Source organism: Aulonocara sp. 'chitande type north' Nkhata Bay, linkage group LG20 (genome assembly GCF_057382095.1).
Source record: "Aulonocara sp. 'chitande type north' Nkhata Bay isolate Kocher_YH1m ecotype deep benthic linkage group LG20, A_spYH_male_GT1.1, whole genome shotgun sequence".
Classification (NCBI taxonomy): domain Eukaryota; kingdom Metazoa; phylum Chordata; class Actinopteri; order Cichliformes; family Cichlidae; genus Aulonocara; species Aulonocara sp. 'chitande type north' Nkhata Bay.
In genome coordinates, this window is record NC_141363.1 from 3043805 (window position 1) to 3069429 (window position 25625).

A 25625-nucleotide genomic window follows, 5' to 3' on the forward strand; every position below is an offset into this window, starting at 1 on the left:
GAAGAATCTAAAATATAAAACATGTTTTGACTTTTTACACTTTTTTGTTTACTAAATAATTCCATATCTGTTCATTCAGTTTTGAGGCCTTCAGTGGGAATCTACAATGTAAATAGTCATGAAATTAAAGAAAAAAACTTTTGATTGGCAATGTAGCCCAGGTTTTACTTGTTTTACAAATGATTATTGTGTTTTATCATCATAATAACACATATATATAGCATATATATGAACATCCCACGTGCCCAGTGAACTTACGGTACAAATAAACCTCCTATACACTGGTGTCATTTGATGTTTGACATCATTTATTTTGATTAGTTACAAAACATAAATAAAATCAACAGATGAATTAGTTAGAATTTACAGAGGCTAAATCACCCGCAACATACATTATTCCTTTAGTTTTCTTTTCTGCCCAAATGTACTTTTTAACCATGGTTCTCAATCGTGTCATTTTGGGAGCCCCCAGATTTTCTGTTTAATTTGTATTAATTTTATTTTAATTTCATTTAATGTGACCTAAAGCTCAGTGGGAAGGTGAGGTGTCATTACTTTATGTACCATCTGGGCTGCAGTGGTTCAAAACTAAAATATGATGGCAAAATAACCAAAAATGATCTGAATATGATCCGGAATGAGCTTCGCCTGTCAGAGTTAGAGCAAGACAGGGAGTCCCATGTAAACATGGATGAAAACCAGTTTTCTAGTTTCAAATAACCTCTGATTTGTAGCGGGGGGAACACAATTTTACAATTTGTACAACCTCATTCCAAAATACAAAAATAATCTTTGTCTTTTCGATAACATTTTGGTAACACTTCAAGGACAAAGTCAGCTTCTCTTCATGAGTCATAATCATTAAGCTGTAGCTTGTTAGATGCATGTTAGTATCAGACATGACAACACACACACCTTCACTAATAATGAACTACAGTACATCTCTGTGAAAATGTGGGTAGTCTTGAAAAGCAACACATACTGAGTACTGTAAATTTATATTCTAGATTATGCCGCTTCTGAACAACCATACCACTTGGCATGAACTATTCCTCTTAACCACTCGTGTTTCATGCCTTTGATTTACATTTAGCAGTCTTTGTCTGTTAAATCACATGTTTTCTGTGGCACACAATCTATTATTAATAAATCAGAAATACCGCTTTGACTACTGGCTATTTATTAGACCAAAAAAATGTATTAACACCTAACCATCGATGGTCTAATGTGTGTATGGCTGATAAGCTGTCAGAGTGTACAGTAATATATCTGCTGATGATATATTACTCTGAATGTCTTCAACTACAAAATGAGTTTAGAAATCAAGAAATGAAGGATGTTTGACTCGAGTAAACCTTTAGTTGTGTGCATAAAGCACAGTGGCCCACATTGCATCTTCTGATCGTTGAATTCAAACAGGCTATATTTAATAATTAAATTGCTCACAATTGAAACAAGGAATTTGTACAATGCCAAACAAAGCTGACACATGAGCATGTGAGGATCTCACATTGGTGTTGATCAAACTTAGAACTGGTGTATGACTGAAGCGCTCACTTGTTTTGTTTCTGTTGTTTTCCTTTTCTTCTTCTTCTTCTTCTTCTTTTTTTAGAAAGTAAGCCTAAAACATAGGCAGCGTAAACAATTCCACTTGACTACAGTGACATTTGAGAGGCTGCTTTGATGCATGAATTAATGCACTATACCAGGACTATTACAACACTTTGTCACACAGAAAAAAATAAACTCACACGCTCACAAAAATGCAGTATTTTTAGAAAAAGGCAATATGAGAATACCTTTATAATTTAGTTAATGATAACTTGGCAGTTTTTTCTTTTCCTTTTAAATCGTCCTCTTCAGCACTGGTATAGATGATATGCAGCAGAAATAAAGGAAAATGTCAAATGTGAAATCATATCATATTGAAAGCAAATGTATATGACTCGTTACCTCAGTGGGCTGCAAACAGTAACTGTGAGATTCATGAATATACAGCGAGTGCAAGCAGTTTGCACTAGGCAAGTCAAGCCAGCCATAAAATCATGCAGTCCTGGGTTGAATGCACCCAAATATTTACTGAACAGAGATGGCAGATTTGAATTTACCATCATATTATGGATTCATCTGGTCATATTAATTTTGTTACAAACATAAAACAATATAAAATCAAGCACATGCTGTACAGGTACACGACACCTCGACAGTGTGTTTGTTTGCACTGCAGTTAAATGGATAGCCGGATAAGTGCTGACCTCTGAAACATGCTGCTGTCAGTTTGGGGGTTTTTTTCTGATTGCCTTTGAAACACTTGATCTGTAGGCTTACAGTTTTAAAATATGATGAACAAAATCCCCTATGCATCAGGTATTAATCATTGTGCTTCTACAAAAATATTTTATGCCTTAAAGACAAATGAAAACAATACGTGCTGATCAATTTAGATGATCATTACTAATTGCACTTTTAAAAATTGATAGTCCTTTCACTGTAAGCATTGACAAATCCAAAGAAAAATGTCAACACCGTCAAATATTTTGTCCTTCTCGTCTCTGCTTAGGGAGATTTCAGGTCCCGCTGAGTTGGTTTGCAAACAAAAACGTTAATGTTATTTTGTGTCCAAAGACAGAAGTGATATGTACTCAAATAATCCACCCACACTCATAAATGCACACACTCATACATCAAAGACTTTATACAGCTCAATACTGATTCAGAAACCCCAGCCATGCTTCACATTACCCTCTGCCTGTACATGCTACAACCTATCACCTTTCTTTCACATTCATTTCCCATCACATCCACAAGTACACTAGAACCCATATGTCATTGCAGTCACAACTCTCGCACACGTACACAGAATTAACACTCTAAATGGATCTGCTTTACGTCCATCTCTTGGACCTTCATATTGGCCTCACACTTCACCTGGTTTCATTTCTGTCCCAGAGGAAGAGTAGAGGTGGGGGGTGTTTGGTGAATTTTGGCACTGGTAGGTAGAGCAGCAGTAGAGCACGATGAGGAACAGGTGGAAGAGGGTGAGGAACAGGAGCAAAATGCCCCACCAGCAGCAGCAGCGCTATCTGTGGGTGCAGCGGTACCACTACCAGGCAGCAAAGATGTAGCGGTGGACACTGGTGATGTGGGCATTTGGGAAGGCAGCAGCGGTTGGCTTTGAGGCTGGGCGATGGGTGGTGTCTGTGATAAAGACTGAGACTGCATGGGAGTTTGCATCAGGGGCTGTGGTATCTGCTGGCAGAGTTGGGACTGTGGATAGCTAATCTGCTGGAGGGGGAGAGACTGATGAAGGTGTAAACTTTGCTGCATCTGCGGGACTTGAGCCAAGTGTGTTTGTGGTGGAGGTCCTGGAGAGTGCAGGGTGGACAGGCTTCCTCCACCCGTGTAATGGGAAGAGGGTGCCACAGTCAAACTGGCAGGGGTTGTGGGCGCCTGTGCCACTGGAAACCAACCTGGGGGAGCCACCTGCACAAATATAGCAGTAAATACTTAGAGACTATGACTACAATAACAAAACAAACCTTTTGGTACTTTTGGCTCAAGAACTGTCTAAAACTCTTAAAGCTTTCTGACTTAGTTGTATCATCATCACCAAAAACCATGAAGAATTGTTTGCCTGATATACCAACAACACTTTTAGTCCTACCTCAGTTCCCTGGCTCCAGCCTCCCAACTCCTGCACCTGCTGAATCTGCTTAATTTGATTCAGTGAAGGCTTAGGCGGGGTGGTGCTCACTGTCTCCTTTGTCCAATTATCAACAAGTTTGTGCAGCTCGTCTGTGAATGTACTTTTTCTTAGAGGACTGTGATCTGTGGAAAAACAAGGCGACTCGTCATGGCACCAACTGACATTAATTATGGTATGCTGACCCGATTTTAGCACTACGAGGATAAACCGTACCTCTTTTAGCAGGTAGCGTAGTAAGGTGCTCTGGCTTGCAGTACAGTGACAGCCTATTCTTTTCACTACCTGAAAAGCTGCTTGACTGCTGAATCCCTGGATGAGACATACAAGACACAGTTTCGCAGAGAGCAAATCTAAAAAAACAAAACAAGAAAGTGAGGAAGAAATAGTAAAAGCCTCACCAGCATGTGTAACTCCATTGTTGTCTATGTGAGAGTGAGGCCTGGCCCGAAACTTTGTTTTGGTTGGCCTGGGCCTGCGAGGTGAGAGGGCAGGGGGCGCTGCAGGAAGAGGAGGGGTACGAGATAGGGAGGCAGGCAGACTCTGTCTTTGGTCTTTGAGGGAACGAAGCTGTCTGTACAGCTCCTGGAGCTCTCTGTTCTGCTGAGCCTGAAGGGAAACCACCTCTTTGATGTGCCTACAGAGAAAGAGAACGGTTATGTACTGTGGGAAAGAAACAAAAATAAACGGAGACACAAAGAAGAAAATTCAATAAATGGAGAGGCAAAAGTCTTGTACAATAATAAAACTTCTTTCCCTTGTTGACTTACTTTTCTCTGAGCTTGTGTAATTCTCTTCGCAGGTCTTCATCCTCTAGCTCACTCTCATCATCATCATCACTGCTTCCAAGGGGTGAGTGGCTGTGGCCAGGACCTCGAGGAGCGTGGGCCATTGATGGCGTTCTCTTACTTTCTTCTTTATCTCCTTCCTTTACCCGAGATTTCCTCCTCTCCCTCACCAAATCAGGAGACACTGGCGAGCTGTCAGTCTGCCTGTCATCTTTCTTAGTCTCAGTCTGGGTCACAGAGAAACGGCCAACTTTTCTGTGAGTGCCACCACCATGGCCCGACGGGCGATCCTTTGGAGGAGAGGTCTGGGGCACTGGAGTCACCTGGTGATTAATAATGTGAGAAATCTTCATTGCTTGTTTAGACCAGGGCTGCAACATTTTGTCGGCATAATTCATGACTCAACTATAAAAATTAGTTGATGCAAAATTTTACTGTCAACGCTTCATATACTAATACCAAGTAAATGTGTTTTTGTAACTGCAATACACTACAGGAAGCTATCACCTATATCGTCTGCCAAGACTGAAGACAATACTAAGGAAAAAGAATGTAGTGCGAACTGCAAAACAGGAGGTCAGCAGAAAATGGAAACAGAGATTTTAAAAAATGTGAAAGCATTTCACAGAAAACAAGCAAAGTTAAATGCAGACTGTGCAAAGCAGCGCTTTCCTTTCACAACAGCAGTACTGCTGTGCACGAACATTTAAGGCCCGCCCCCTGGAGCTGTGACATCAACTCTGAATGGGTCAGTTTTAGAAAGTTAAGTTAGTTCGTCACACTGATACCTTGTTCATGTAAATGTTCGTACCGTCATGTTTATGTTAGCTTAACTGTCAGAAACTGCTCAGGATGATACTTGCTAAGCGCTTCCTGGGTCATTATTTTGACCCGGAAACATATGAATATGAAACATTAATCGATGACTAATCAACTAATCAAAGAAAAACTGGCAGATTAGTCGACTACCAAAATTTTTTGTTGCAGCCCTAGTTCAGACTGTGCCAAAGACTGAGACTAACAAGAATCAGCTAATGTGCTCCTACCTGAAAACGTCCTTTAGAAGGCTGCGGTGGATTAAGTGGTGCTCCTGCCTTCCCATCTTTAAACAGCTGACTGCTTGAATCTGCTTCTGATAATGAGAAAGGGATGAAAACAAAAGGGATAGACAAGGACAAAGATACAAAAACACAAACACACGTATAAAAAACACACAAATGATGATACAGACATACAAGAAAGGAACAGAAACAGAAAAATGCACATGACAGTGAGACATACAAATGCAAAAGGACAGACACGGAGAACAAACACAAAGGCACAGTGTTAAGAATTGGCCATTCAAATCACAGAACATTGTGACTTCTTTAACATGCATGCAAATCTGTAAACTGTGTAAACATACTTTCTGTGGATGTCAATTTTAAAATGAGGTCTTTGTGAATTTAAAGTTGTTAAAAAAAACTTCGTGAGGTGTGGGGAGTAGTGGTAAATGCATTCATTAAAAGCAAAAACATATTTTAAAATACCAGTTAAATACAGTATAGCCCACCCACACATCCACGCTCTCATTCTCACCAAGTCATCACTGCTCCACCCACTCATTAGACAATGTAGCCCAATATCACATTTAAGATCTTTGTCAGAGCAACAGTGATATTGGTCAGTGTGTTTGATATTTGGGATTGCGACATTAGAGTGTGTACATGGATCACCACAGCCATTTTTAAGGGAAAAATAAAACATAAAAATTAACATAAAATATATACAGCCTGGTATATGTGTTACTTACAGGTAATGGTCCATTATTAGTCACGCGTGTAGAACATAACATACATGCTCATGCATGTGCTCTTGTAACAGAAGATCTAAGCTACTGCTACACACTTTACACACATAAACACGATTACATGCAAGATGACTGGAATACTTGAAAAGCATGATAAAACGTAGCCATATGGAAAGCCTAAACGTGTGCAAAAGAGCCCGGCAGTAACTTACAATCCTTTGGTAATGCACACACTGTATTCTAACATATTATGACCTTCACTTACTTCACTACAGCTACATCATATGTTATTGTTTTGGAGCAGTGCTACTGTGTATGAGTTTACAGGATAAGCCTATATGTATTCTGAACTACAAACAATTACATAACATCAGCTTGGTAACTTAGCATCTATGCTATCTGTGTAATGATGTGAGTTGCATTACGCTGTCTACACTGAGTCAGCAGGTGCAGTTGAGATGATTGTTGCGGTTGAGGTGTGATGTGAAGGAATATTTCCTTGGCACAGGCACAGCTTGTCTTTACTCCATAGTTCATCAGCACTGGGAGGACATCAGATTTGTGATGCCAAACTCTTCCTACACTGTGCCAATCTCCCACCCTCCTCTACGCTCCACTGTTCTCGCCCCTGAGTGAGCAAGTCATGCAAAAAGAAAGACTGCCAAGAAAATGAAATTTAGTAAAAAGGAATTTAGAAAAAAAAAAATCAATAAATAAAAACAAACAGTAATGTATGCAGTGATGTCAACACTAGGGACTTACAGGGGGGACTATAACCAAATAAAAAAACATACATAAAACAGTATTATTTAGCTGGAAACATTAATGTCCATTAACATTAACTTTAAAGCCTTAAAGGTTAAAAAAGTTATTTTGCTATGTTAAAATTAGTACTAGATATTAGATTTAGGTCCATGCCCCAACATCCCATTCTCTCTCTCTCGCTCTCGCTCTCTCTCGCGCGCGCTTACTCCCTAAAAGGACGCTACCTTGCTGGACTCTGGGCTTCTTGAACAAGCTGGCGGAGTGACGCAGTTTGCATGCCCAGTTTTTGAATTTTCGAGTCCAGGATTTCTTGCTAACAGGATTTCTGATACTAGGACATGTCAGGTTTAGGCCAAAATATCCACCTCCTGCATTGTGCTGCTGCTGTCCGTGCCGGAGGGGGATCGGTTGCTGATTGGGGGGCCATGATGCATCTCCAATGGCACTGGTGTCAGAATGTGAGGGTACAGCCTAGAACAGTTAAGACAATTAAGAGTGGCTGCATGGAGTTGAGATATAAAAAAACGCAGAGATACTCAAACATTTATATAATACAAATAATTGCGGACAGCTGAAACATAGTGGAGTCACATTTACACACTGAAACAGAACAATAATTATAATTCACTACAGTGAAAGACAAACTGAAGGAGAATTTACTTGAAATCTAATCTGTGGTATTCACTCACAAGAATGGTTGGTTCTCCTGGTACAGGTGGGCGTTGGGGCCCAGCAGAGTCATCCTGATTGGGAGGCAGAAGAGGGGTGGGTGGGCTGGATGAGACAGAGGTGGTGAGGAGTGATGGGCCAAGCTGCTGCTCCACTGGGTCCAACTCCATAGAGTTGGGCACCTCTTTGGAAGCTTTCTCTCCACCTCCTTCTCTCTCTGGGTCAGGAGAAGTGGAAGATGAACGGGAGGTGGTGGAGGAAGTAGTGGAGGATGAGGACTGTGGAGAAGTATCTGAGATGGAGGCAGGTGGGGGGAAAGATGAGTGGTGGATTGACTGTGGCTCTGATGACTCATCACCACCTGCTGATGTGGAGGCAGCTGATGTTGGGCCAGAGGTAGCCCCCCCAGCCAGTGCTGTCCCACTGCTGTACTCCTGATACAACAAATTCCTTAGCTTTTCATCCAAGGTTTTTATGCGGTTGTCTACAAATTCAATTTTGGGGGGGCCTTCGCTGTCTGACTCGGCTACGGAGGAAGGTTGAACAGGGGATGGCGTCATTACGTGGGAGAATGTGGGTAAGGGGGTTTCAGCAGTTCCCAGATGCAGAGGTGGCAGAGAGGAGTCAGAGGAGGGATGAAAGGGGGCAGAATAACTCCCTGTGTCCTCTGTAACACTTGTCTCTCCCGTGGACACCTCTGACTCTGACATCTGTAAGGAGGACTGCTTCTGTAGTGGAAACTGCAGCTGTTTGAGGGGCGTGTCCACAGCTTTAACCATCTCCTGTTGCTGCTCAGTATATTGTGATTGTTTCTGTGCCTGTATGTGTTGTGATAACAGCTCAACAGGCACTTGGGTTTGTTGTGGGACCTGCTGTTGTGGTACTGGGCAAACATTTAGCTGTGTCTGCTGTTGAAGAAACTGCTGACTAACTGATAGGGGCAGCATTTGGTTTTGATCTGGTTTCAAAATTGCAGCACCCATAAACATCTGATGCTGTTGCTGCTGTAGCTGCTGCTGCTGTAAGTGTAATGTCTGTTGTAGGTTTAACTGTTGCTGCTGCTGCTGTTGATCAATGTGGGCTTGTTTGGGGGGCAATGGACCAGCAGGACTCATAATCTGCTGTTGTAACTGCTGTAACTGAGGCTGCTGCAGCAACTGTGGGGAAAACTTTGATGTCTGCTGTTGAACAAGGGGTTGTTCGGTTGGCTGCTGAGGAAAAGGTGGCAGAGGCAGAGACTGCTGTAACACCTCTGAATGACAATGCTGAGACATTCCCTGCACCTCAGTCAGCTGTTGTTGAAGTGGTATTTGTGTTTGAATTAGCTGCTGCTGATGCAACTGCTGGAGAGACTGCTGAAGTGCTCGTTCCTGCTGTAGTGGTACTTGTTCGTGGTACACCTGATGTTGGGACTGCAGTTTCTGTTGTGGTGATGGTACTTGCTGCTGTGATGCAGACTGTAGCTGTTGGTGTGGCTGTTGTGGGGCTGGTTGGGCTACTTGGGTGTATGTCTGCTGCTGCTCTATGCCAAGTTGGCTTACAGTAGAAGGGATGACTACAGCAGGAGAAGGGGAATGAAAAGAGGCTGAAGATTGGTCCACGGCAGACATACGGGGCCTTGAAGCAGAGATCAGAGTATCATCTACACTTTGACTCGCAGTGGAACAAACACTGGTTCCAGGAGAAGTCAGGTTATCAGGATGAATAGTGATGGGTGAGGGAGACACAACAGCAGGAGCAGTGGACAAGCTGGTGAGGTTAGCATCAGGAGCAGCAGCAGATGTTGCTATAGTTAAAGGAGCAATAGAAATTTGGTCAGCAGAAGCTGAGATAAGGCCAGTTGAGGTGGTGACAGGGACAGAGGCTGGTCCAGGCCTGGTTTCAGGTGCTGTGTGATGAACAGGGGCTGCGGTAGCAGAGGGGCTCATGGAAGTAGGTACTGAAACAGTGGAGTCTGGGGGGGAGGTGGCAGAAAGGGTGGGGTAGGAAGGAGAGCCCATTCCACTCAAGGACTCCAGACTTTGGGATCCTTCACTTTCTACAGCCGCAGAAATGAACACGGAGTTAAGTTTTTGTTATGTGGCCAAATGGGCCATGTTAATAAGCCAAAGTAATAAAACCGACTCCAGGAGTGCTCACCTTTCTCTCTTTTAGGAGACTGGGGAATCCTTGTCTCTGCAGTGGGTGATGGTGTGGTTGCTCCCTGACTGGAAAGAGAGTCTCTGTGGCGGATAGTCTGGTTGATAAAGAACCGCCAACGTCCCACTGGGGAGGAATGGGGCACTGGGTCCACTGAGAAACCGTAAAGATTGATTACTGTTTTCTACTAAGTTGAGAAGCATCACATAGAACATATTCCCATTCTACCAGAACATTTGTATATGCCTAAACTTACTGGAGTAAGTGGGAGTGCTGACTTGTAACTGGTCAGTCGATCCAGTCTAGTACGAAAATAAGGATTTATCATTTTGTATATATATTCACGTTTTCTCAGATTCAGCATTATTCAAACAAAACAGAAAGACTAAAGAGGCTAGACTGATAGTACCTCTGAATGTGTCTGAAGCATTTCATGGGCTTTCTTAACTATCGCTCTGAGCTCCTCAACAAATGTTTCTTTCTCCACATCAAGGACAAAGTCCTCCTCCACCTGCAAAGTTTTATCAAATGGCAGTCATCAAAAATTAAAACAATACTTTTCAAAATAAGTGCAAACTACAGGATCATACAGTAATGTACCATGTAATCTGCTATGTCCTCGGGTGCATCCCCTTCAATGTCAAACTTAAATGTCACCATCTTGTTGCTGTGAGTCTCCAACTGACAGTCCACCATATTGTCCCCACTGCCGGACACCTATTAAGTACAAGACAAATAATCACATTTATTCTTTGCTATTAATCTTTTAATATCCATAAATATACTTTAACAAATATAGTAATAAAGTCGGTGTTGGTGTTTCCTATATTTTTTCACCTGAATAATGCTCAGTTGAAAATGGTGTTTCTCAGACTTCTGGCTGGAAGCTCGTCTCTGAGACTTAAGTTTCTCTAATTTTCCATTCGCCAAGAGCTGCAAGGGGTCTTCACCACTGGCTGGTATACACCTAAAGGTGTCATGGAGATTAGAAATTGTATTGTAAATCTTAAGTGTGTATAAATGTCTAAACTCAATTATGAAAAAGTAGGGATACTGTATAAAATAGAAAAAAACCCAGAATGCAATGATTTCCAAATCTCAAAAATCAGGTCATTTTGAATTTCATTGGAGCAACATGTCTCAAAAAAGTTGGGACAGGGTCCTGTTTACCATTTGGTAGCGTCCCCTCTTCTTTTAACAATAGTCTGTAAACATCTGTGAACTGAGGAGACCAGCTGCTGAACTTTTGGGAGAGGCATATTGTCCTATTCTTGTCTCATGTAGGATTCTAGTTGCTCAAACATCCTGTGTCTTCTTTGTGGTATTTTTAATTTCATGATGCATTAAATGTTTTAACCCTTGTATGGTGTTCGGGTCTGTGAGACCCGTGTTCAGTTTTTTTCAAAAGAAAAATTAAACAATTAATTATTTTTTCACGTGTAAATGTGTTGTGTCTTTCCACTCACTCCACTTGATTATAACTGATTTATTTATAACATTTTATATAAAAGAAAAACGAGAAGCACATTAATTCATAAATGTGATCTAACAAAGGTAAAGGGAAAAAATTAACCATGTTTGCTGTTCATATGTCTTGTAATTGGGATGAAGTAAACATCTGTTGAGTAATTTAACATAAAATTGTTTGATAGTGTTAATTTGGAAAGCCAAAACTCTAGCGGGTCCACCAGACCCATGAACACTGGCTGAGTAACAAAAATACGAACACCACACAAGGGTTAAATGGGTGACAGATCTGGACTGCAGGCAGGCCTCTTCAGCACCTGGAGTCTTCTACCAAAAAGCCAGCGCTGTTGTAAAAGATGCAGTATGTGGTTTAGCGCCGTCTTGCTAAAGTATGCAAGACCTTCCCTAAGAAAGATGTCATCTGAATGGGAGCATGTGTTGCTCTAAACCTGTATACATGTTTCAGCACTGATGGTGCCTTTCCAGATGTTCAGGGTTATTATTACATAGGCACTAATGTAACCACATACTATCAGAGATGCAGGTTATTGAACTGAGTGCTGATAACAAACTGGATGGTCCCTTCCCTGTTTAGTGTGGTGCCTCAGCATTCATGTTTTCCAATTAGAATTTCAAACTTTGTTTGTCACAGACCATATTTACACTTTGCCTCAGTCCATTTTAAATGAACTTTAGCCCAGAGAAGATGTCTGTGTTCCTGATGTTTACATATGGATTATCCTTTGCATAATAAAGCTTTAACCTGCATTTGTGAATGGCTGTCCAGAATCATCACTGCTAATAAGAGCCAAGTTCCTGTCTATGAAGCAGAGATCAAACACCAGTGTGTCCGATTCCAAATGTGGCACGTCAGTCAGAGGCCCAAACAGAAGCAAACTTCTCATCGTTTTCAATACCGGCAGTTCTATGCGCGAGGAATCTGACCCTGAGGGTCAGACTGTCAATGAGAAGAACATCCAACAAAAACCACCTGAACTATGGTTTCTGTCATAGTGTTATTGCAGGTCAGCACACAGTGCAATGGACTTTTCTGGCTGAACCAGAACAACCAAAACCAAATACTCCTGACCTGCCAAAGAAAGATCACTGAGACTATGCATTGTTACCCAAAATGAGCCTTTAAAGATAAAGGCTTGTGATTTGGCCACAGTGTTTAAAATCTAGTGCAACCCAGGGAAAAATGCAGAGGAGTTTTCCACAAATGATCTAAAAGCAGCAGCCATGCTTGAAGCAGTTTAAAGGCTCTCACTCAACATTTAATGTGAAATTGTAAAGGATTCAAATGTAAAACATTATTACATCATAAGACTCTTATGATTTCTAAAAAACAATCTTTTTGCACTACTACTTAGCTGCAAAATGAATTCAATTTAAAAGAAAAACCAAGTCTCTGAGCATGTTTTAAGTCCTTGTATGGCAAATTACAGCTTCACTCAGTACTGAGATTACATTTATATGGAAATCAGACTGCAATGATATCACTTACCCTGATGAAGAATGACGATCTGCACTTGTCTTACAAGGACCATCCTGTAGAGTGACATATATACAAACACACACACACAAACCATGCCAGCATGAAGAAAAGAATGCAAAAATAGATTAGCTATGTTAACGGCAAGTAAAGCAATAGTGTGATTATGACAAATGACATATAGGACACGTTCTATGAATACACTTAGGAATCAAAATTTGTTAGTATGAATCAAAAAGGTGCAGTCAAAGCTTATTGTCAAATATTTCGATTTAGCAGTATGCTTACTTATTGTGCCAGCATGTCAGTAAAGTTATTATCAAATTTATAAAGCAAACTTTCATACTTCTTGTACCTGAGCAATGCCCAGCAGGGAAAGGTCACAGTCTTGCAGCGAGCCTTGGGTCAGTTTGGGTTTGGGGGCATTAGAATCAAGTGATTGTAGAGTAGTAACAGGCAGAGGGGAGGTGGGTATAAAGTTGACTTGCGCTGGTAAGGTTACCTGGGCTGCTGGTGAAGATGTGGGCAGCTCTGGAGCAGGGGCAACAGCAGGATAGGTGGATGGCAGGGATGTAAGAGATGATAGTGTAGAAGGACATGAGGTATGCAAAGGGCTTAGGGGCACTTGCTGCGTAGGAAAGACAGCATGGGGCAAAATAGGCTGCTCAGATATAGGTGTCTGAGTGTGTATCTGTGTTTGAGAGTGTGCTTGGGCCTGATTGCTGGCTTGTGTTTGTGTGTGAGCTGGTGGCATCTGCTTGGGATGGTGCTGTGGAGAAGGAGGGGCACCTAGCACTAGGTGGCTATACAGAGACAGGGTCTTGCCCTGGGACTGAGGCTCAGCCACATTATTGGGGCCTAATTGTCCAGGAGCAATGGTCATTAGAGGTGAAGTAGGTTGACACTGTGAGGGAAGCTGACTCTCGTCAAAGGTTATCAAAGCTGGTTTCAGAGGAAGTGGTTGCTGAACGGGAGTTGAGCTGGGTAGTGCCGGTAGCTGGGTCTGTGGGGGTGGCATGGCGAGAGATTGCTGCACGTGAGAAAGCTTCTGCAGCTGTTGTTGGTACTGCTCAGTATACTGAGGAACAGCAGGCTGGCAGATGGACTGAATTACTGAAGGGTCACCCTGAACAACTGAATGTAGTGATCTTTGGCCTGGGACTTGTGCTTGTTTGGTCTGTATAGGATGAAGAGGGGCAGTTACTGAATTGAGACCATCTGTTTTAGTTCCACAACTTCCAGCTGAGCCAGGTGACAGAATCATCTGCTGATACTGGATTACTGGGTGCTGTTGTTCCAGCTGTTGGGTAATATGAGTTATATCAGACTGTACAGGTGGTATGGCTTGCTGGGTAGGGTGAGGGACATACTGACTGGTCAAAGGACCAGCAGCAGACTGCGCATGCAACTGGCTAGCTTGCTGGCCTTGAGTTTGTTGTTGGATCTGGGGCTGGGTGAGCGCTGGCATTGGAGCATTTTGCTGAATAAGAGTTTCATGTTGAATCTGACTGGGGATTGAAGCAACTGCACCTGGAGGCTGGACAGTAGTTTGACTTTGTTGGCCCATCATTTGAACATCAGCCTTTGGGACCTGGCCATGCAGTGGCTGTGACTGAGTAAAGGTTGTGGTCAGAGGATGAGCCTGGATTGGCTGAGAAGTTACCTGACTCTGTGTGGGAGTAACAGGCCCAGGGTAACTACTTTGGGAAGGAACCTGCTGGCTCTGGATGACTTGTGTGTGTCCCTGAATCAATGATAATGGGGTAGTTACCTGGCCCTCTGTCATAGCTTGAGGTGCTTGGGCTGCAGACTGAGCTATAAACTTGGCTGGGCTCTGGCCTTGGTTCTGGGGCTGAGCCTCACTTTGTCCTTGCTGTGTAAGGATTTGAGCTGGGACACTTGCAGGCGTCTGAACAGTAGTAGGAATGGTCATGGGCACTTGGCCCTGAGATATAATATAAGTTTGGTGATGAATTACCTCAGTACTGACTGGTGCGCCAACTGATATGTGAGGTTCCATTACAGATGTGTGCTGCTGTGGTTGGGCAACAAATGCCTGCTGCTGCTGCATCAGTGCTACTTGCTGCTGTTGCTCTATCATCTGAGAAGCATGAGGTGTAAACTGAGTAGAGTTCAGTTGTGGGATACACATCTGCTGTATATCGGTTGGTTGATGATGAATCTGCTGCTCACTGTTGCTTTGTGGTATAGGGACAGCTTTGTGTTTTTCAGTTTGCTGAAGTTGAATGATGGAAGCTTGCTGCTGCTCTTTAAACTGCTGCTTCATTAGAGCCTGTTGCTGTAATCTTTCTGCTTGCTGTTGTAACAGGACTTGCTGTTGACGCTGCTGCTCTAACTGTTGTTGCAACAGAGCTTGCTGCTGCTGTTCTATCTGCTGTTTGAGTTGCGCTTGTTGCTGCTCTTGTTGCTGCAGCTGAGCTTTCTGTTGAAGCTGCTGCTGCTGCTGTAGCATTAACTGCTGTTGTATCAGTGCCTGCTGCTGTTCCATTTGCCGGATTAAGGCCTGCTGTTGCAGTTGTTGTTCATTCTGCTGCTGCATCTGCTGGGGATGCTGCTGCAATAAAATTTGTTGCTCGTTTTTCCCACTTTGTTGCTGATTCTCTGTTTCCTTTTGTGTTCCAGTTTGGCGCTGTCCAATTTGTTGATATAACTGACTCTGTTGCTGTGAAGGAGGTTGCTTTGGTTGTTGTTGCTCTAACTGATGCTGAAAAATTGGTTGCTCTTGCGGTCCAAGACCTTGTTGCTGCTGCTCTTGTTTCTGCTGAATGAGAGTTTGTTGCTGTTGCTGTTGATCCAACAGTTGCTTTTGTTTAAGCGCTTGCTGCTGCTGCAGCTGGGCTTGCTGCTGCTGTTGAAGCAGTGCTCTTTGTTGTTGCTGATCAAGCTGTTGCTGGACATACAGCTGATGTTGCTCAAGCAGTAAAACTTGTTGCTGCTGCTCTTTTTGCTGCTGCTGTTGTAACAAAGTTTGCTGTTGCTGAAGCTGTTGTTGTGATTGTAGCATTATCTGTTCACAGGGATCCCCTGTTGATTGCATAGCTCGCTGCTCCATACCTGTTTGTGGTGTGAACACATGCTGCTGTGAAGCTGGCTGGACGTGTGGGGCAGACTGCTGTACACAGATCTGCTGCTGAGTCTCAGACTGATGTTTCTCGATGGACGTAGCTGAAAGGCTGTGTTGATGCTGTTCTGTTGCAGGCTGAGCGGCAGTAACTTGTTGTTGTTCAAGCTCAGCTGACTGCCCCCCTATTTGCAGTTGTGGCTGCTGCTGCTGCAAATGAAGGGTGGAGGTCTGGGGATCCATTCCCATCTGTTGTTGTGGGACAATAGTCTGCTGGGGGATCACGACAGACTGTGTTTGTTGGGGTGCGGCCTGGGAAATGATGTCAGTGATCTGCATGGGAGTGGCAGGGTGTTGGGTCTGCTGAGCGTGGGGCACAATTGTCCTTGCTAGTCCAGCAGTATCACTGACTGGCATGGATGCAGTGAGAACATTAATGGGTGCCTGTGGGGAAACAGGTGGTATGTATGACTGTGAAGGGGCAACTGATCCGTGGGGAGCGGCGGTTTGAAAATCATCTGATGGGAATGTTTGTGACTATTGAGTGATAATGGGAGAATGATGTTTGGAGTTGAAAGAAGGGGGAAAAGAAAGTAGCAGAAAAATTGGGTTAAGATTAAGCTTTGGAAAGAAGCATCAATTATCAACACATTTAATTTTAATCAGGGTGTCCCACAGTGCTTTATAGCAGAGGTTGGCTGCCTCCCCACAAAATTAACCAGAATCACAATTTCACACTCCAAGCTAATATAGTATTTAATGAGAGAGACATCTCACCACCTCTGACAAACAACTTCCTGGGGGAAACCCTGTGTAGTGTAAAACCAGATGGCGAATCTCAGATGATTATGAGGATGATTTATGTTGGCACAAACAGTTATTAAATGGAAAAGAACATATTAACATTAATGTTAGCCTTCATTGCCCCTATGTTAAATTAGGCTGTCAGTTTGCACATTATCACCATTTTCACCTGAAAGTATTGTTGAGGTACACTTGGTGATACCTGCGGAACCACGGTACCGGAGTGAAGAAATGTCTGACCCATGGGTCCTCCTCCACTTTGTCCTAAGGACATGCTTGTCATACTAACACTCGGCCCAAGAGGTATAGTAGCAACACTTGTACTCTCACCAATGGGGGGCATCTGAGGATGAGGCAATGCACCAGTGCTCTGTTGTGCAAGAAAAATAATGAACACATATATAAATATATATATAGTATTTAAGTTCAAAAAACAATAATTTTATCAGTAAGATATAAAAATACACCTACAGATGCAACTGTGGGTAATGAGGTCTGTGAGTGGGTATATGAGTCCCCCTGCAGAGAGTATGCCTGGCTCTGTCCACTCGCATAAGATTCACAGCTTGCAGATCCAATGCTCTCCCCTTCTGAGTAGTCAAAGACATTTAAAAAATAAGACACTATAAAAATTCAGACTACACAAAAAGTACTTGTTCAAATCATATTCATGTATTTTAAAATTTTCATTTAAAATTTCACCATTATAATTGTTTCATATAGATACATTTTGATCAGCTACTGGCACATGGGATATGTCACTAAGGAGCACACTGTACCTGGCAGATTTAGGGTTGCCCCACTGAAAATATTTTGCTGCCTGACACGTTGGTCCACTTCAGGAAGCTCCTCGGACTCCTGCACTCCACCTCCTCCTCCGTCTCCCGTGTGTCCAGCTACCCCTTGCACCAGCGAGGATGGGTAAGATGGATGAGTAAAGGTGTAGGAAGTGAGAGTGGAGTCTCTTCGTTCTTCAAAGCCCTGCTGCTGAAGGACCTGCTGCTGTCGACGCTCCCTTGACTTTTTGATTAGGTTCACTCTGTCCCGGATGGATTTTCCGACCACTTTGGCATCACTTTCATGAAAGAAGCCTGATTTCACCTGTAATGTAGAGAGGCAAAGAGAGAGTAATTAATTAATGGGCAAATGTCAGGTGAGGAAATCTAGATCAGCTGGAGAAATCTTGAAGTGGCTGATAGATAAAGTGAAGGGCTTGTAATTCCTAACCTGCATTTAAGCTTTTAAGTATCAAATCAAGGCCTTTTCCCAGTCAACAGTACCTGACACGTACGGACCCGATCAGCTTATCAGGCATTAATTATTCCTGCCTTACCATCTCTAGAGCCACTTCTTCAGCACTATCATTTTCCAGGTCATAGCTGAACTCAATGGCCTCATTGTCCTTGTGCTTCCCCTTCAGCTTCTTGGGGTCTTCAACCCAAATTCGGAGAGCCAGGCAGTCCTGGATGCCTGTGTCCTCCTCAGCTAGTTCCACCCGGACGCCTGTGTCCTCCCCAAAGAAAGCATGGTTCAGCAGGTCTCGAATGGAGAGTCTGTCAAGAAAGGAGAATTCGATGATAGAAGAGACTGGGACGTTTAATGATCACATTACCAGTCACTCTGCATAATAGAGTGGATGCCATAGTGTTATGAAAGCAAATTCTGCTTACCTCTGGCTTTTGTTCTGACGAATGCAGCCTTCAATGATCTCTTTGATCTCTGGGTCATTTACTTTGTCAAAGCTGGCTGGCTTTATACCCTGAAAAATAAAAGAAACAGGAAATTCATTGTATTCTACAGGAACTTATGTAATTAGGATTTTAAGTCCTGCATTTAACAATTAAAACATTTTCAGAGTTGAGCCAAAAAGTTTAGATCACAATTAAATAAAACAACAATCAATTAGATCCTTATGCATCATCACCACAAATGCATAGAGTTTGCTTGCGAATATTTCAAAGACTCACGCTTGTGACTTTGCGATAGATCTGAGCAGCATTTTGGCACTCAGAGTAGGGGTACTCTGAAGTAGCCATCTCCAGCATACACATCCCAAAGGCATATACGTCCACAGACTCATCATAGTGCTCCTCATACATCTCTGGAGCCATGAACTCCGGGGTTCCTGTTAAAACCAAACAGTACTCTATGACAACCCAAACATCAAAATATTATTTCACTACAGATTAGAGTTTGTATTTACAGTGATGTGATACCATCCACAAAGCAGAAATTTCCTCAGACTCAGTGTAAGAATTTTCAAGCTGATAATAATCTACCTACTCATCATCTAATTTATCTTTACTGGGCACTGCTTCTGCAGGCTAAGAGAGCTGGCATTTCATCATCAGTGCCCTCTTTCTACATTCACCACTAACATAGAAATAAACTATATGTCTACTGAAGTTAAGTGAGACTTTTGTAAAATCTCAGTAGTGCTGAATGCAGAGGAAAGGCCTTAATCTTGTAGAGACAGGGCATGAGTGATCTAAAAAGCATTCAATCTATAAACTGCAAGCAGCCTACCTATAACACTCTTTGCAAAGGAGGTCCTCATAAGAGTGGCCAGTCCCAGATCACCGATCTTGACTGATCCTGTGGGGCCTGTTATAAAAATGTTGTCACACTTGAGGTCCCGATGGACAATTGGTGGAGTCCTGGTGTGAAGGAAGTGAAGGCCTTTCAGAATTTGCCTACACCAACTTCTAAGGACCTTGGGTTTCATCACCTTAAAGCGCTTCAGGTAACTGTGGATAGAGAATAAAAGCAATCAAACTCAAAAGGATATTGTAATAAACAACCAATAGACAAAACGTGTAAGTCAACACACTGACAGCGATAGCGAAATATTATGAATTACTTATATTTCCTGAATTTGAACGTGTTGTGATAATGTGATGACACTTCACCTGAAACACATTATATATCTCTGTATAAAGCAACACATCTGTCCAAATTAATAGTACATTAACTCTATGCACAATAAAAACTGTGTTTTGCGGTATGAATAATCTCCATTCATCAAATTCATTAACAGAAGTGAGTACCAAGGTGTTGGCAAGACAAACAAATGAATGTGGATTAACAAATTTTATAGATTAACTGAAATAATTCTTTTTTTTAGAACGTAATAAACATAGACTCAATAATAGCTATCTGTAGCAGATAGGTTACACTAACGTTTTGAGTGTTCCTGATGTCATGAGTTCAGTGACTAGTACAATGCACTTCTTTCCACGAAGTACAGACTCCCAGGAATCATAGAAGCGGACGATGTTGGGGTGCTGAAGCCCCTTTAACATCTCTGCCTCTTCTTTGAAGCGTTGCTGCTCTGCCTTGGTCAGCTTGCGATCCTGAAATAGGAGGTACATGTCATGTCATGAGCCTCAGCATCTGTTTCACTCCCTTACTCCGTGACTACTCACAGGAAACCAAAACATAAGCCTGCCCTGGACAGCACTCCCATAATGAAGCAATAACACCTACTGCCACTAGATGGTGCTAGCAGCATATAGATGTAGCTCTGCAAAGACAACACCCAGTCACTGGCTTTATAAAACACATTTCTACTGCATCTGCCACACATCCCTAGTATGGCGGACAGAATGGCTGTTGCAGAAATACAGTTCACTGGCACAAGCAGCTTCCTATAGGAACAGAGATAGCACTGACTAATCCCTCAGTTACACACTGGTATATAGTCTTTTGCAATCCCTAAGATTGATCGCATAAGGTTTTTTCTTCTGTTGTGAATATATAAAGCATGTTTGTTTTCTTCTTTTTACATTTCCAGACATTATACTGCTTTTTCTTAAAATACTAACACTTTAATTAATATAATTTGCTGTACTCTATTCACATAGAAAATACACGAACATGAATTTCCCAGCAGGTGGGAAAAATGTTTCAGAATATGCTATGTTGTGATAGTGATTTGAGAATTTATTAAGAGTCACATAAAACTGTCAATTAAAGCATTTCACAGTGAGAGATGACTTTGCTGGCTCCACTAAGTGAGTGTGTATTTTTAGACTCTGTCATTAACAACTGTTGCTATATCCATGTATACAAATCCATCTTTTCAGGTATGCGGTCATTTGAGCTTTATTAACCTAGGGACCTGCTATTTCAGGGAATTATCACAGGTTTAACAGGAAAGTTACGTGTCATGGTTTTGTATTATTAAAAAAATCTAATTTTATGCCATTTATGCAAAGAACTTACGAAGAAATAAAAACAAAACAATACAGTATGTTTCACTTATTATCAATGGGGATTGGGTGGCAGCCACTACTGTGTCACAAACAGACCTCACTATAAATAGAAGTCATCATAACACTTGGTTTCCACTAATCGATTTCATTGATGTTAAGCTTGCTTTTTTCCCCACAAACCCCGCCTCCCCACAGGAAGGTGGAGTACTGCAGATATTTGGACACAGATCAACAGATTTTCATGTAATGTCGATATGCAGCCTTCTGTCACGTTATATATTGATATACATTTTTCTGCCTACACTAAAAGCTCTGTACTTATCTTTTCAGAGCACTTTTGCTCTCTGTGTTGATGCTGGTTTGGTGTCCTTTTCTGGAAATATTAAGCAATCTCTTCACCCTCCCCTCTCAACGGAGAAGAAGCATCAACAAAAAAGCTGCTCCTTTTTGCACTCACTAAGAATTAGTTCCTCAGAATAGCCTTGCCCTTACACCTTCCTGCCTTTACTACTAAGTCTGTCATGTTACTATGTTTGAGCATTCTTATGCAAATGTGAGTCTCAATGCTGCCTGCTTCTACCTGTTCTCATATTTTCGCGTGTGCTCACGCTGTGCTGTATTTTGTCAGGGAGTACTGTCTGTGTCCTCGTTCAGAGCTCCAGTCTACCTCATTGTCTGGCACACTGTGAAACAGTGTGACTGTGTCTGTTGCCTCCTCAGCGTCTATTTTGTCTCCCCACAGAGCATTGCATCATCAGCCACCCTTAGGGTCAGCAAAGGTTATTAAGAGTTCAGTTAATATCTGTCTAGACGTACTCACACAAGCCTGCTGCCCACTGTGAACCAGCTCACACATTCACACTAATATTCTCATAAATGGAGGCACAGCATCAATGAAGAAATCCCTCTAACTGTATTATTAATAAGCCAAAAGATCACAAAAGTCTGATATTGTTAGATTAATTGGTGATTATAAATCGGTTATTGGTGTGAAGGGCTGTCTATCACTCGGTGTTGGGACGGTGATGCAGTGACATTGTGCCCAAGGTGAATGCTGCCCTTTCTTCCACCACCCTGAGATGCTGAATTAGATTAATGGTCAAAAATATAAATGGATAGATATGACAGTACAAATAATGCATTGGTAAAACAGCAATTTGCAGACATGGAGTTTGCAAACAAAATGACAAAATAGACACCAGAGGGAAAGAAAAACAGTTGCAAAGCAATTTGTTAACCATCAATTAAATGACAAAGCAACATAAACACACAGACAGTTCCACATTTCTGCTTTCAAATAGAGAAATCATAAAAATTCGACATTTACACATATACTGTGTAAATAAATGGGAGAGGCCAGAAACCTATTGTACTCCTAGTGTCAGTCTTCTATGTATGATGTATGATTTGAAGATTGTGGAACTACCAAAAAGACAGCAGTAACTCTGGATAACTCTGGTTAAGCAGTTAGAGAAGTAAAGCTGAGAGGGTTTGGACATGTGCAGAGGAAGGATAGTAGATATACTGGATAACGGATGGTGTTACAGAGAAGGATGCTAGGAATGGGGTGAGACAGAGGCAGTTGATCCACTGTGGTGATCCCTAAAAGGAGGAACCTTTCTCTTTCAGAAATATTTTGATATTCAGTTTTTACTTAAAGTGTGTCATAGATGGGCCCACAATGGTAATTGTAGAATCTCAGACATGTGAAGTAATTATTTCACCCTGCATTATAATGACTGATTTTGGCCATAGTTACTGCACAAAATATTTAAGTATGTAATACTTTGTAATGCTCCTCTTATTTTGTTAAAACTTTCAACATCATGTATTTTTTTACATGGTGCATCTGTGGCAGGGACTTCAGTACTATAAATCAGTAAACAGAATAAGATCTAAGCACCATGTGCACCGTGAGATTTTTTTTGGATCAGACATCTGGTAGAGCAGAAGGTCAAGCCGCGGGTTATTAAGTAGCCTCATAAAACACCAGGGTAAATGGGAAGGATATAGCTTACAAAGTACATAAGTCGACGGCATGAAGCTGGGATCATGAATGCACCATGTGAGTCTTAAACCATCTATTTTGGCAAGCACTGTATAGGTATCACATATACGTATATTACACTGGGGTTACATTCTTATCTGAGATGGCTATAGCAGGATAAAGGGGACTAATTTGGAGCACTATCCGAGGAGCGTTATTCATACTGAAGGTGTATATTTATACATTTATCAGGGTGCATGCACCGTATCTTGTTCTGCAGTTAGCGTTTTAAGGTGGTGGATGGCTAAGATTAGATTACTCTAAGCTCCAACAGCCCAAACTAACAAGACAGATTGCTGCAAAAGGGTTGCCTGCATACCAGATTAAGACTCCAGGTCAGTGGGCCAGGTTTACAAAGATCTATAGAAGCCTTTAGCCAACACGCAGGCCTTTACCACTACAAGAAATGTGTTCAATTGTTTCTTGTTTTACTGTAGTACTACTGTTGTGGAGTGGTAGAGACTATACTTTTATACTATGTGTCTACGTTTTTGTTTTCAAAACAAACCAAACTTTTTGCTAGTCCCACATTCTTCACAGATTTCTGGTTCGACATGTTGTCAAACCAGAAACCTACTCTTCAGATGAAATGGTGTGACAACTGACTGCTATCTGACCAAACAGATTTTTTTCAATGGGCTGCCTTTGACAATTATCATACCATAAAAAATGGATCACCAGTGCTAACCTTTTATTGATTTCTAATCAAGCTATACAGTTAATGGTAGTGTTATGCGGTCAATGTTTCCAGCAATCAATAGCAACTGAATCTCTGGTTGCTGGTTAGGTAATAAAGACTCTGGGGGGAGGATACAGCCCCAGGGACACTTGTCAGCTATCAGAGACCCAGCAAATATGTGCCTGGCCAGTTTGATTAGATTGATCCAATCGGTCTAGTCAGTTCAGCTGTAGTCTATTTGATTTAGCCTGAACTAATTTTAGTCACCCATCATTACTACGTCTTTGCTTTTCCTGATCAGACTGGTCTTTCACAATGAGAAACAACAAACACAATCCCGACTCCTCCCTTTATTGTTTTTATTGTTGTCGTATCAGACCAACCCAAAGAAGTATATCCAGAATAAACACCTTTTGCAAGTCAATGAGCATGTTGACGTTCACTAAGATACTTTGATCACTGCAAAATTGACAGTTTTTAATAGAACATATACAATATGACAGTTAACAAAAAAAATCCAAATGTGTTCTCTTATCACTTCCAAACTGTCAGACTTGACTGCATGCAGTCTTTACCAAGCCAGCACACATGGTACAGTGTTTGGAGAAGGCAGCCTCCTAAGCTGACATTTACCTTTTTTTTTTTTTTTTTTATAATTGAAGTCTTTATTTGTTTTTAACATTTCACAACACTAAAACAAACAAAACAACCAACAAACAACAACAGAAAAAACCCCAAAATAAAATATAATAAAAAAAACAAAAAAAAACCAAACAAACAAAAAAAAAACAAAACCCAAATCAGTTAACTCAAATCTTTAAGTCATTCCCTTACTGAGTGCCTACACTGACATTTACCTTTTGATATGGAGCTAAAATTCTCTGAAACAAAACAAGTAAAATCACCAAACCCAAAGTGGTGACTATTGTTAAACTCAGTACTAAATGCTTCTAGTCTTGTGAATGTAACTGGCCTGGGGTGTGCTGGACCTGTCTGGGATGACTGGGTTGAACCAGTCTGGTTTCTGCCTCCCGAGTTATGCTGTCTGTGCAGGATTTTTGTTCCAGCCTGACAGGCACCCACTGTAATTAACTCCCTGGATCACTCTGCATGCTCACTCAAACAGACAAAAAAGTGATGGGGGAGAGTATGGGTGCAGGGGGAAAGTGGGGTGAGAGAGAAAGAGAGAGGGAGGGTGACAGGCAGACACATACAGTGATATGTTGACACAGACAGACAAGAGGGCAACAGCTCCCAGTTATGGGATTCAAACAAACACATTCCCCTGTATGGATGGCAATATACGACTGAAGCAATAGCAAGGTTGATGTATAGCTCTGCTCTGTGAGGTGTGGAATTCCCTGGGAAAGGGAAGGAAAGAAGAGGGATGGTGTCCACACTGTGAACTTTAATTACCCACTCATTCAAGCTGCATTTGGACAGCTAATCCCCCGGCTTCCCTTTCTTTATGGTCACAGGAGGACAGGAGTCTGGTGCTCCCAGGCTGCAGTCTCACAGTAAAGTGGACAGCATCAAACAGTGTACTGGCTAGTCATGTACAAGTCATTTATCATCCTGTCCTGTGCTTTTTCATTGCCATCACGGCTTTAAGTCATTATTATTATGATCACTTTTGTCTAGTCAATGGCAACCTGAAAACATTGAAACCATGAGTAGACTTTGGTGATTTAGAGTAAATGGGTCAGATCATGTGCACCGAGTGACTAGAATGTTGCACTGAATGTTGCACTGGATGCATCTATAGGCGTGTGACCAGGCCTCTGTGTATGTGCACGTTTGTGTGTGTTCATGTGTCTCCCTGCGTATGGTAGCTTAGCATTAGCTACATGGCTGCTCACTGGGAGGGATGCCATGGTAATCCTGTGTTTGGCTCATTGTGTCCCCCTCTGTCTTTCCTTCTCTTCCCTTCACGATCACCTCCTGTGTCTGTCACTTTTCTTTCTCACACGCTGCCTTTTTCCCT

The 25625-nt window shown here is 42.0% G+C and overlaps 1 protein-coding gene across 8 annotated transcripts in view; it reads right to left on the reverse strand.

Annotated features, from left to right (window-relative positions):
• Positions 1 to 285: 285 nt before the first annotated feature.
• The window catches only part of wnk3 (WNK lysine deficient protein kinase 3), a 42840-nt gene continuing 17500 nt past the window's right edge, over positions 286 to 25625 (reverse strand). Inside the window, exons 3-25 of one of the 8 annotated variants that reach the window (XM_086276366.1) lie at positions 19882 to 20054; positions 19228 to 19448; positions 18669 to 18826; positions 18372 to 18460; positions 18035 to 18254; positions 17481 to 17802; positions 17173 to 17291; positions 16904 to 17071; positions 13171 to 16434; positions 12828 to 12871; positions 10691 to 10820; positions 10454 to 10570; positions 10263 to 10364; positions 10110 to 10155; positions 9854 to 10006; positions 7735 to 9752; positions 7270 to 7516; positions 5538 to 5623; positions 4474 to 4814; positions 4105 to 4340; positions 3920 to 4015; positions 3665 to 3828; positions 286 to 3483 (exon numbers count right to left, since the gene is read on the reverse strand). In XM_086276366.1, the coding sequence (XP_086132492.1) occupies positions 2935 to 3483; positions 3665 to 3828; positions 3920 to 4015; positions 4105 to 4340; positions 4474 to 4814; positions 5538 to 5623; positions 7270 to 7516; positions 7735 to 9752; positions 9854 to 10006; positions 10110 to 10155; positions 10263 to 10364; positions 10454 to 10570; positions 10691 to 10820; positions 12828 to 12871; positions 13171 to 16434; positions 16904 to 17071; positions 17173 to 17291; positions 17481 to 17802; positions 18035 to 18254; positions 18372 to 18460; positions 18669 to 18826; positions 19228 to 19448; positions 19882 to 20054 (9063 nt within the window). In that variant the 3' untranslated portion in view covers positions 286 to 2934. Of the gene's footprint in view, positions 3484 to 3664; positions 3829 to 3919; positions 4016 to 4104; positions 4341 to 4473; positions 4815 to 5537; positions 5624 to 7269; positions 7517 to 7734; positions 9753 to 9853; positions 10007 to 10109; positions 10156 to 10262; positions 10365 to 10453; positions 10571 to 10690; positions 10821 to 12827; positions 12872 to 13170; positions 16435 to 16870; positions 17072 to 17172; positions 17292 to 17480; positions 17803 to 18034; positions 18255 to 18371; positions 18461 to 18668; positions 18827 to 19227; positions 19449 to 19881; positions 20055 to 25625 lie in introns of all 8 variants that reach the window. The other 7 variants (XM_086276368.1, XM_086276370.1, XM_086276367.1 and 4 more) reach the window with 7 other exon arrangements.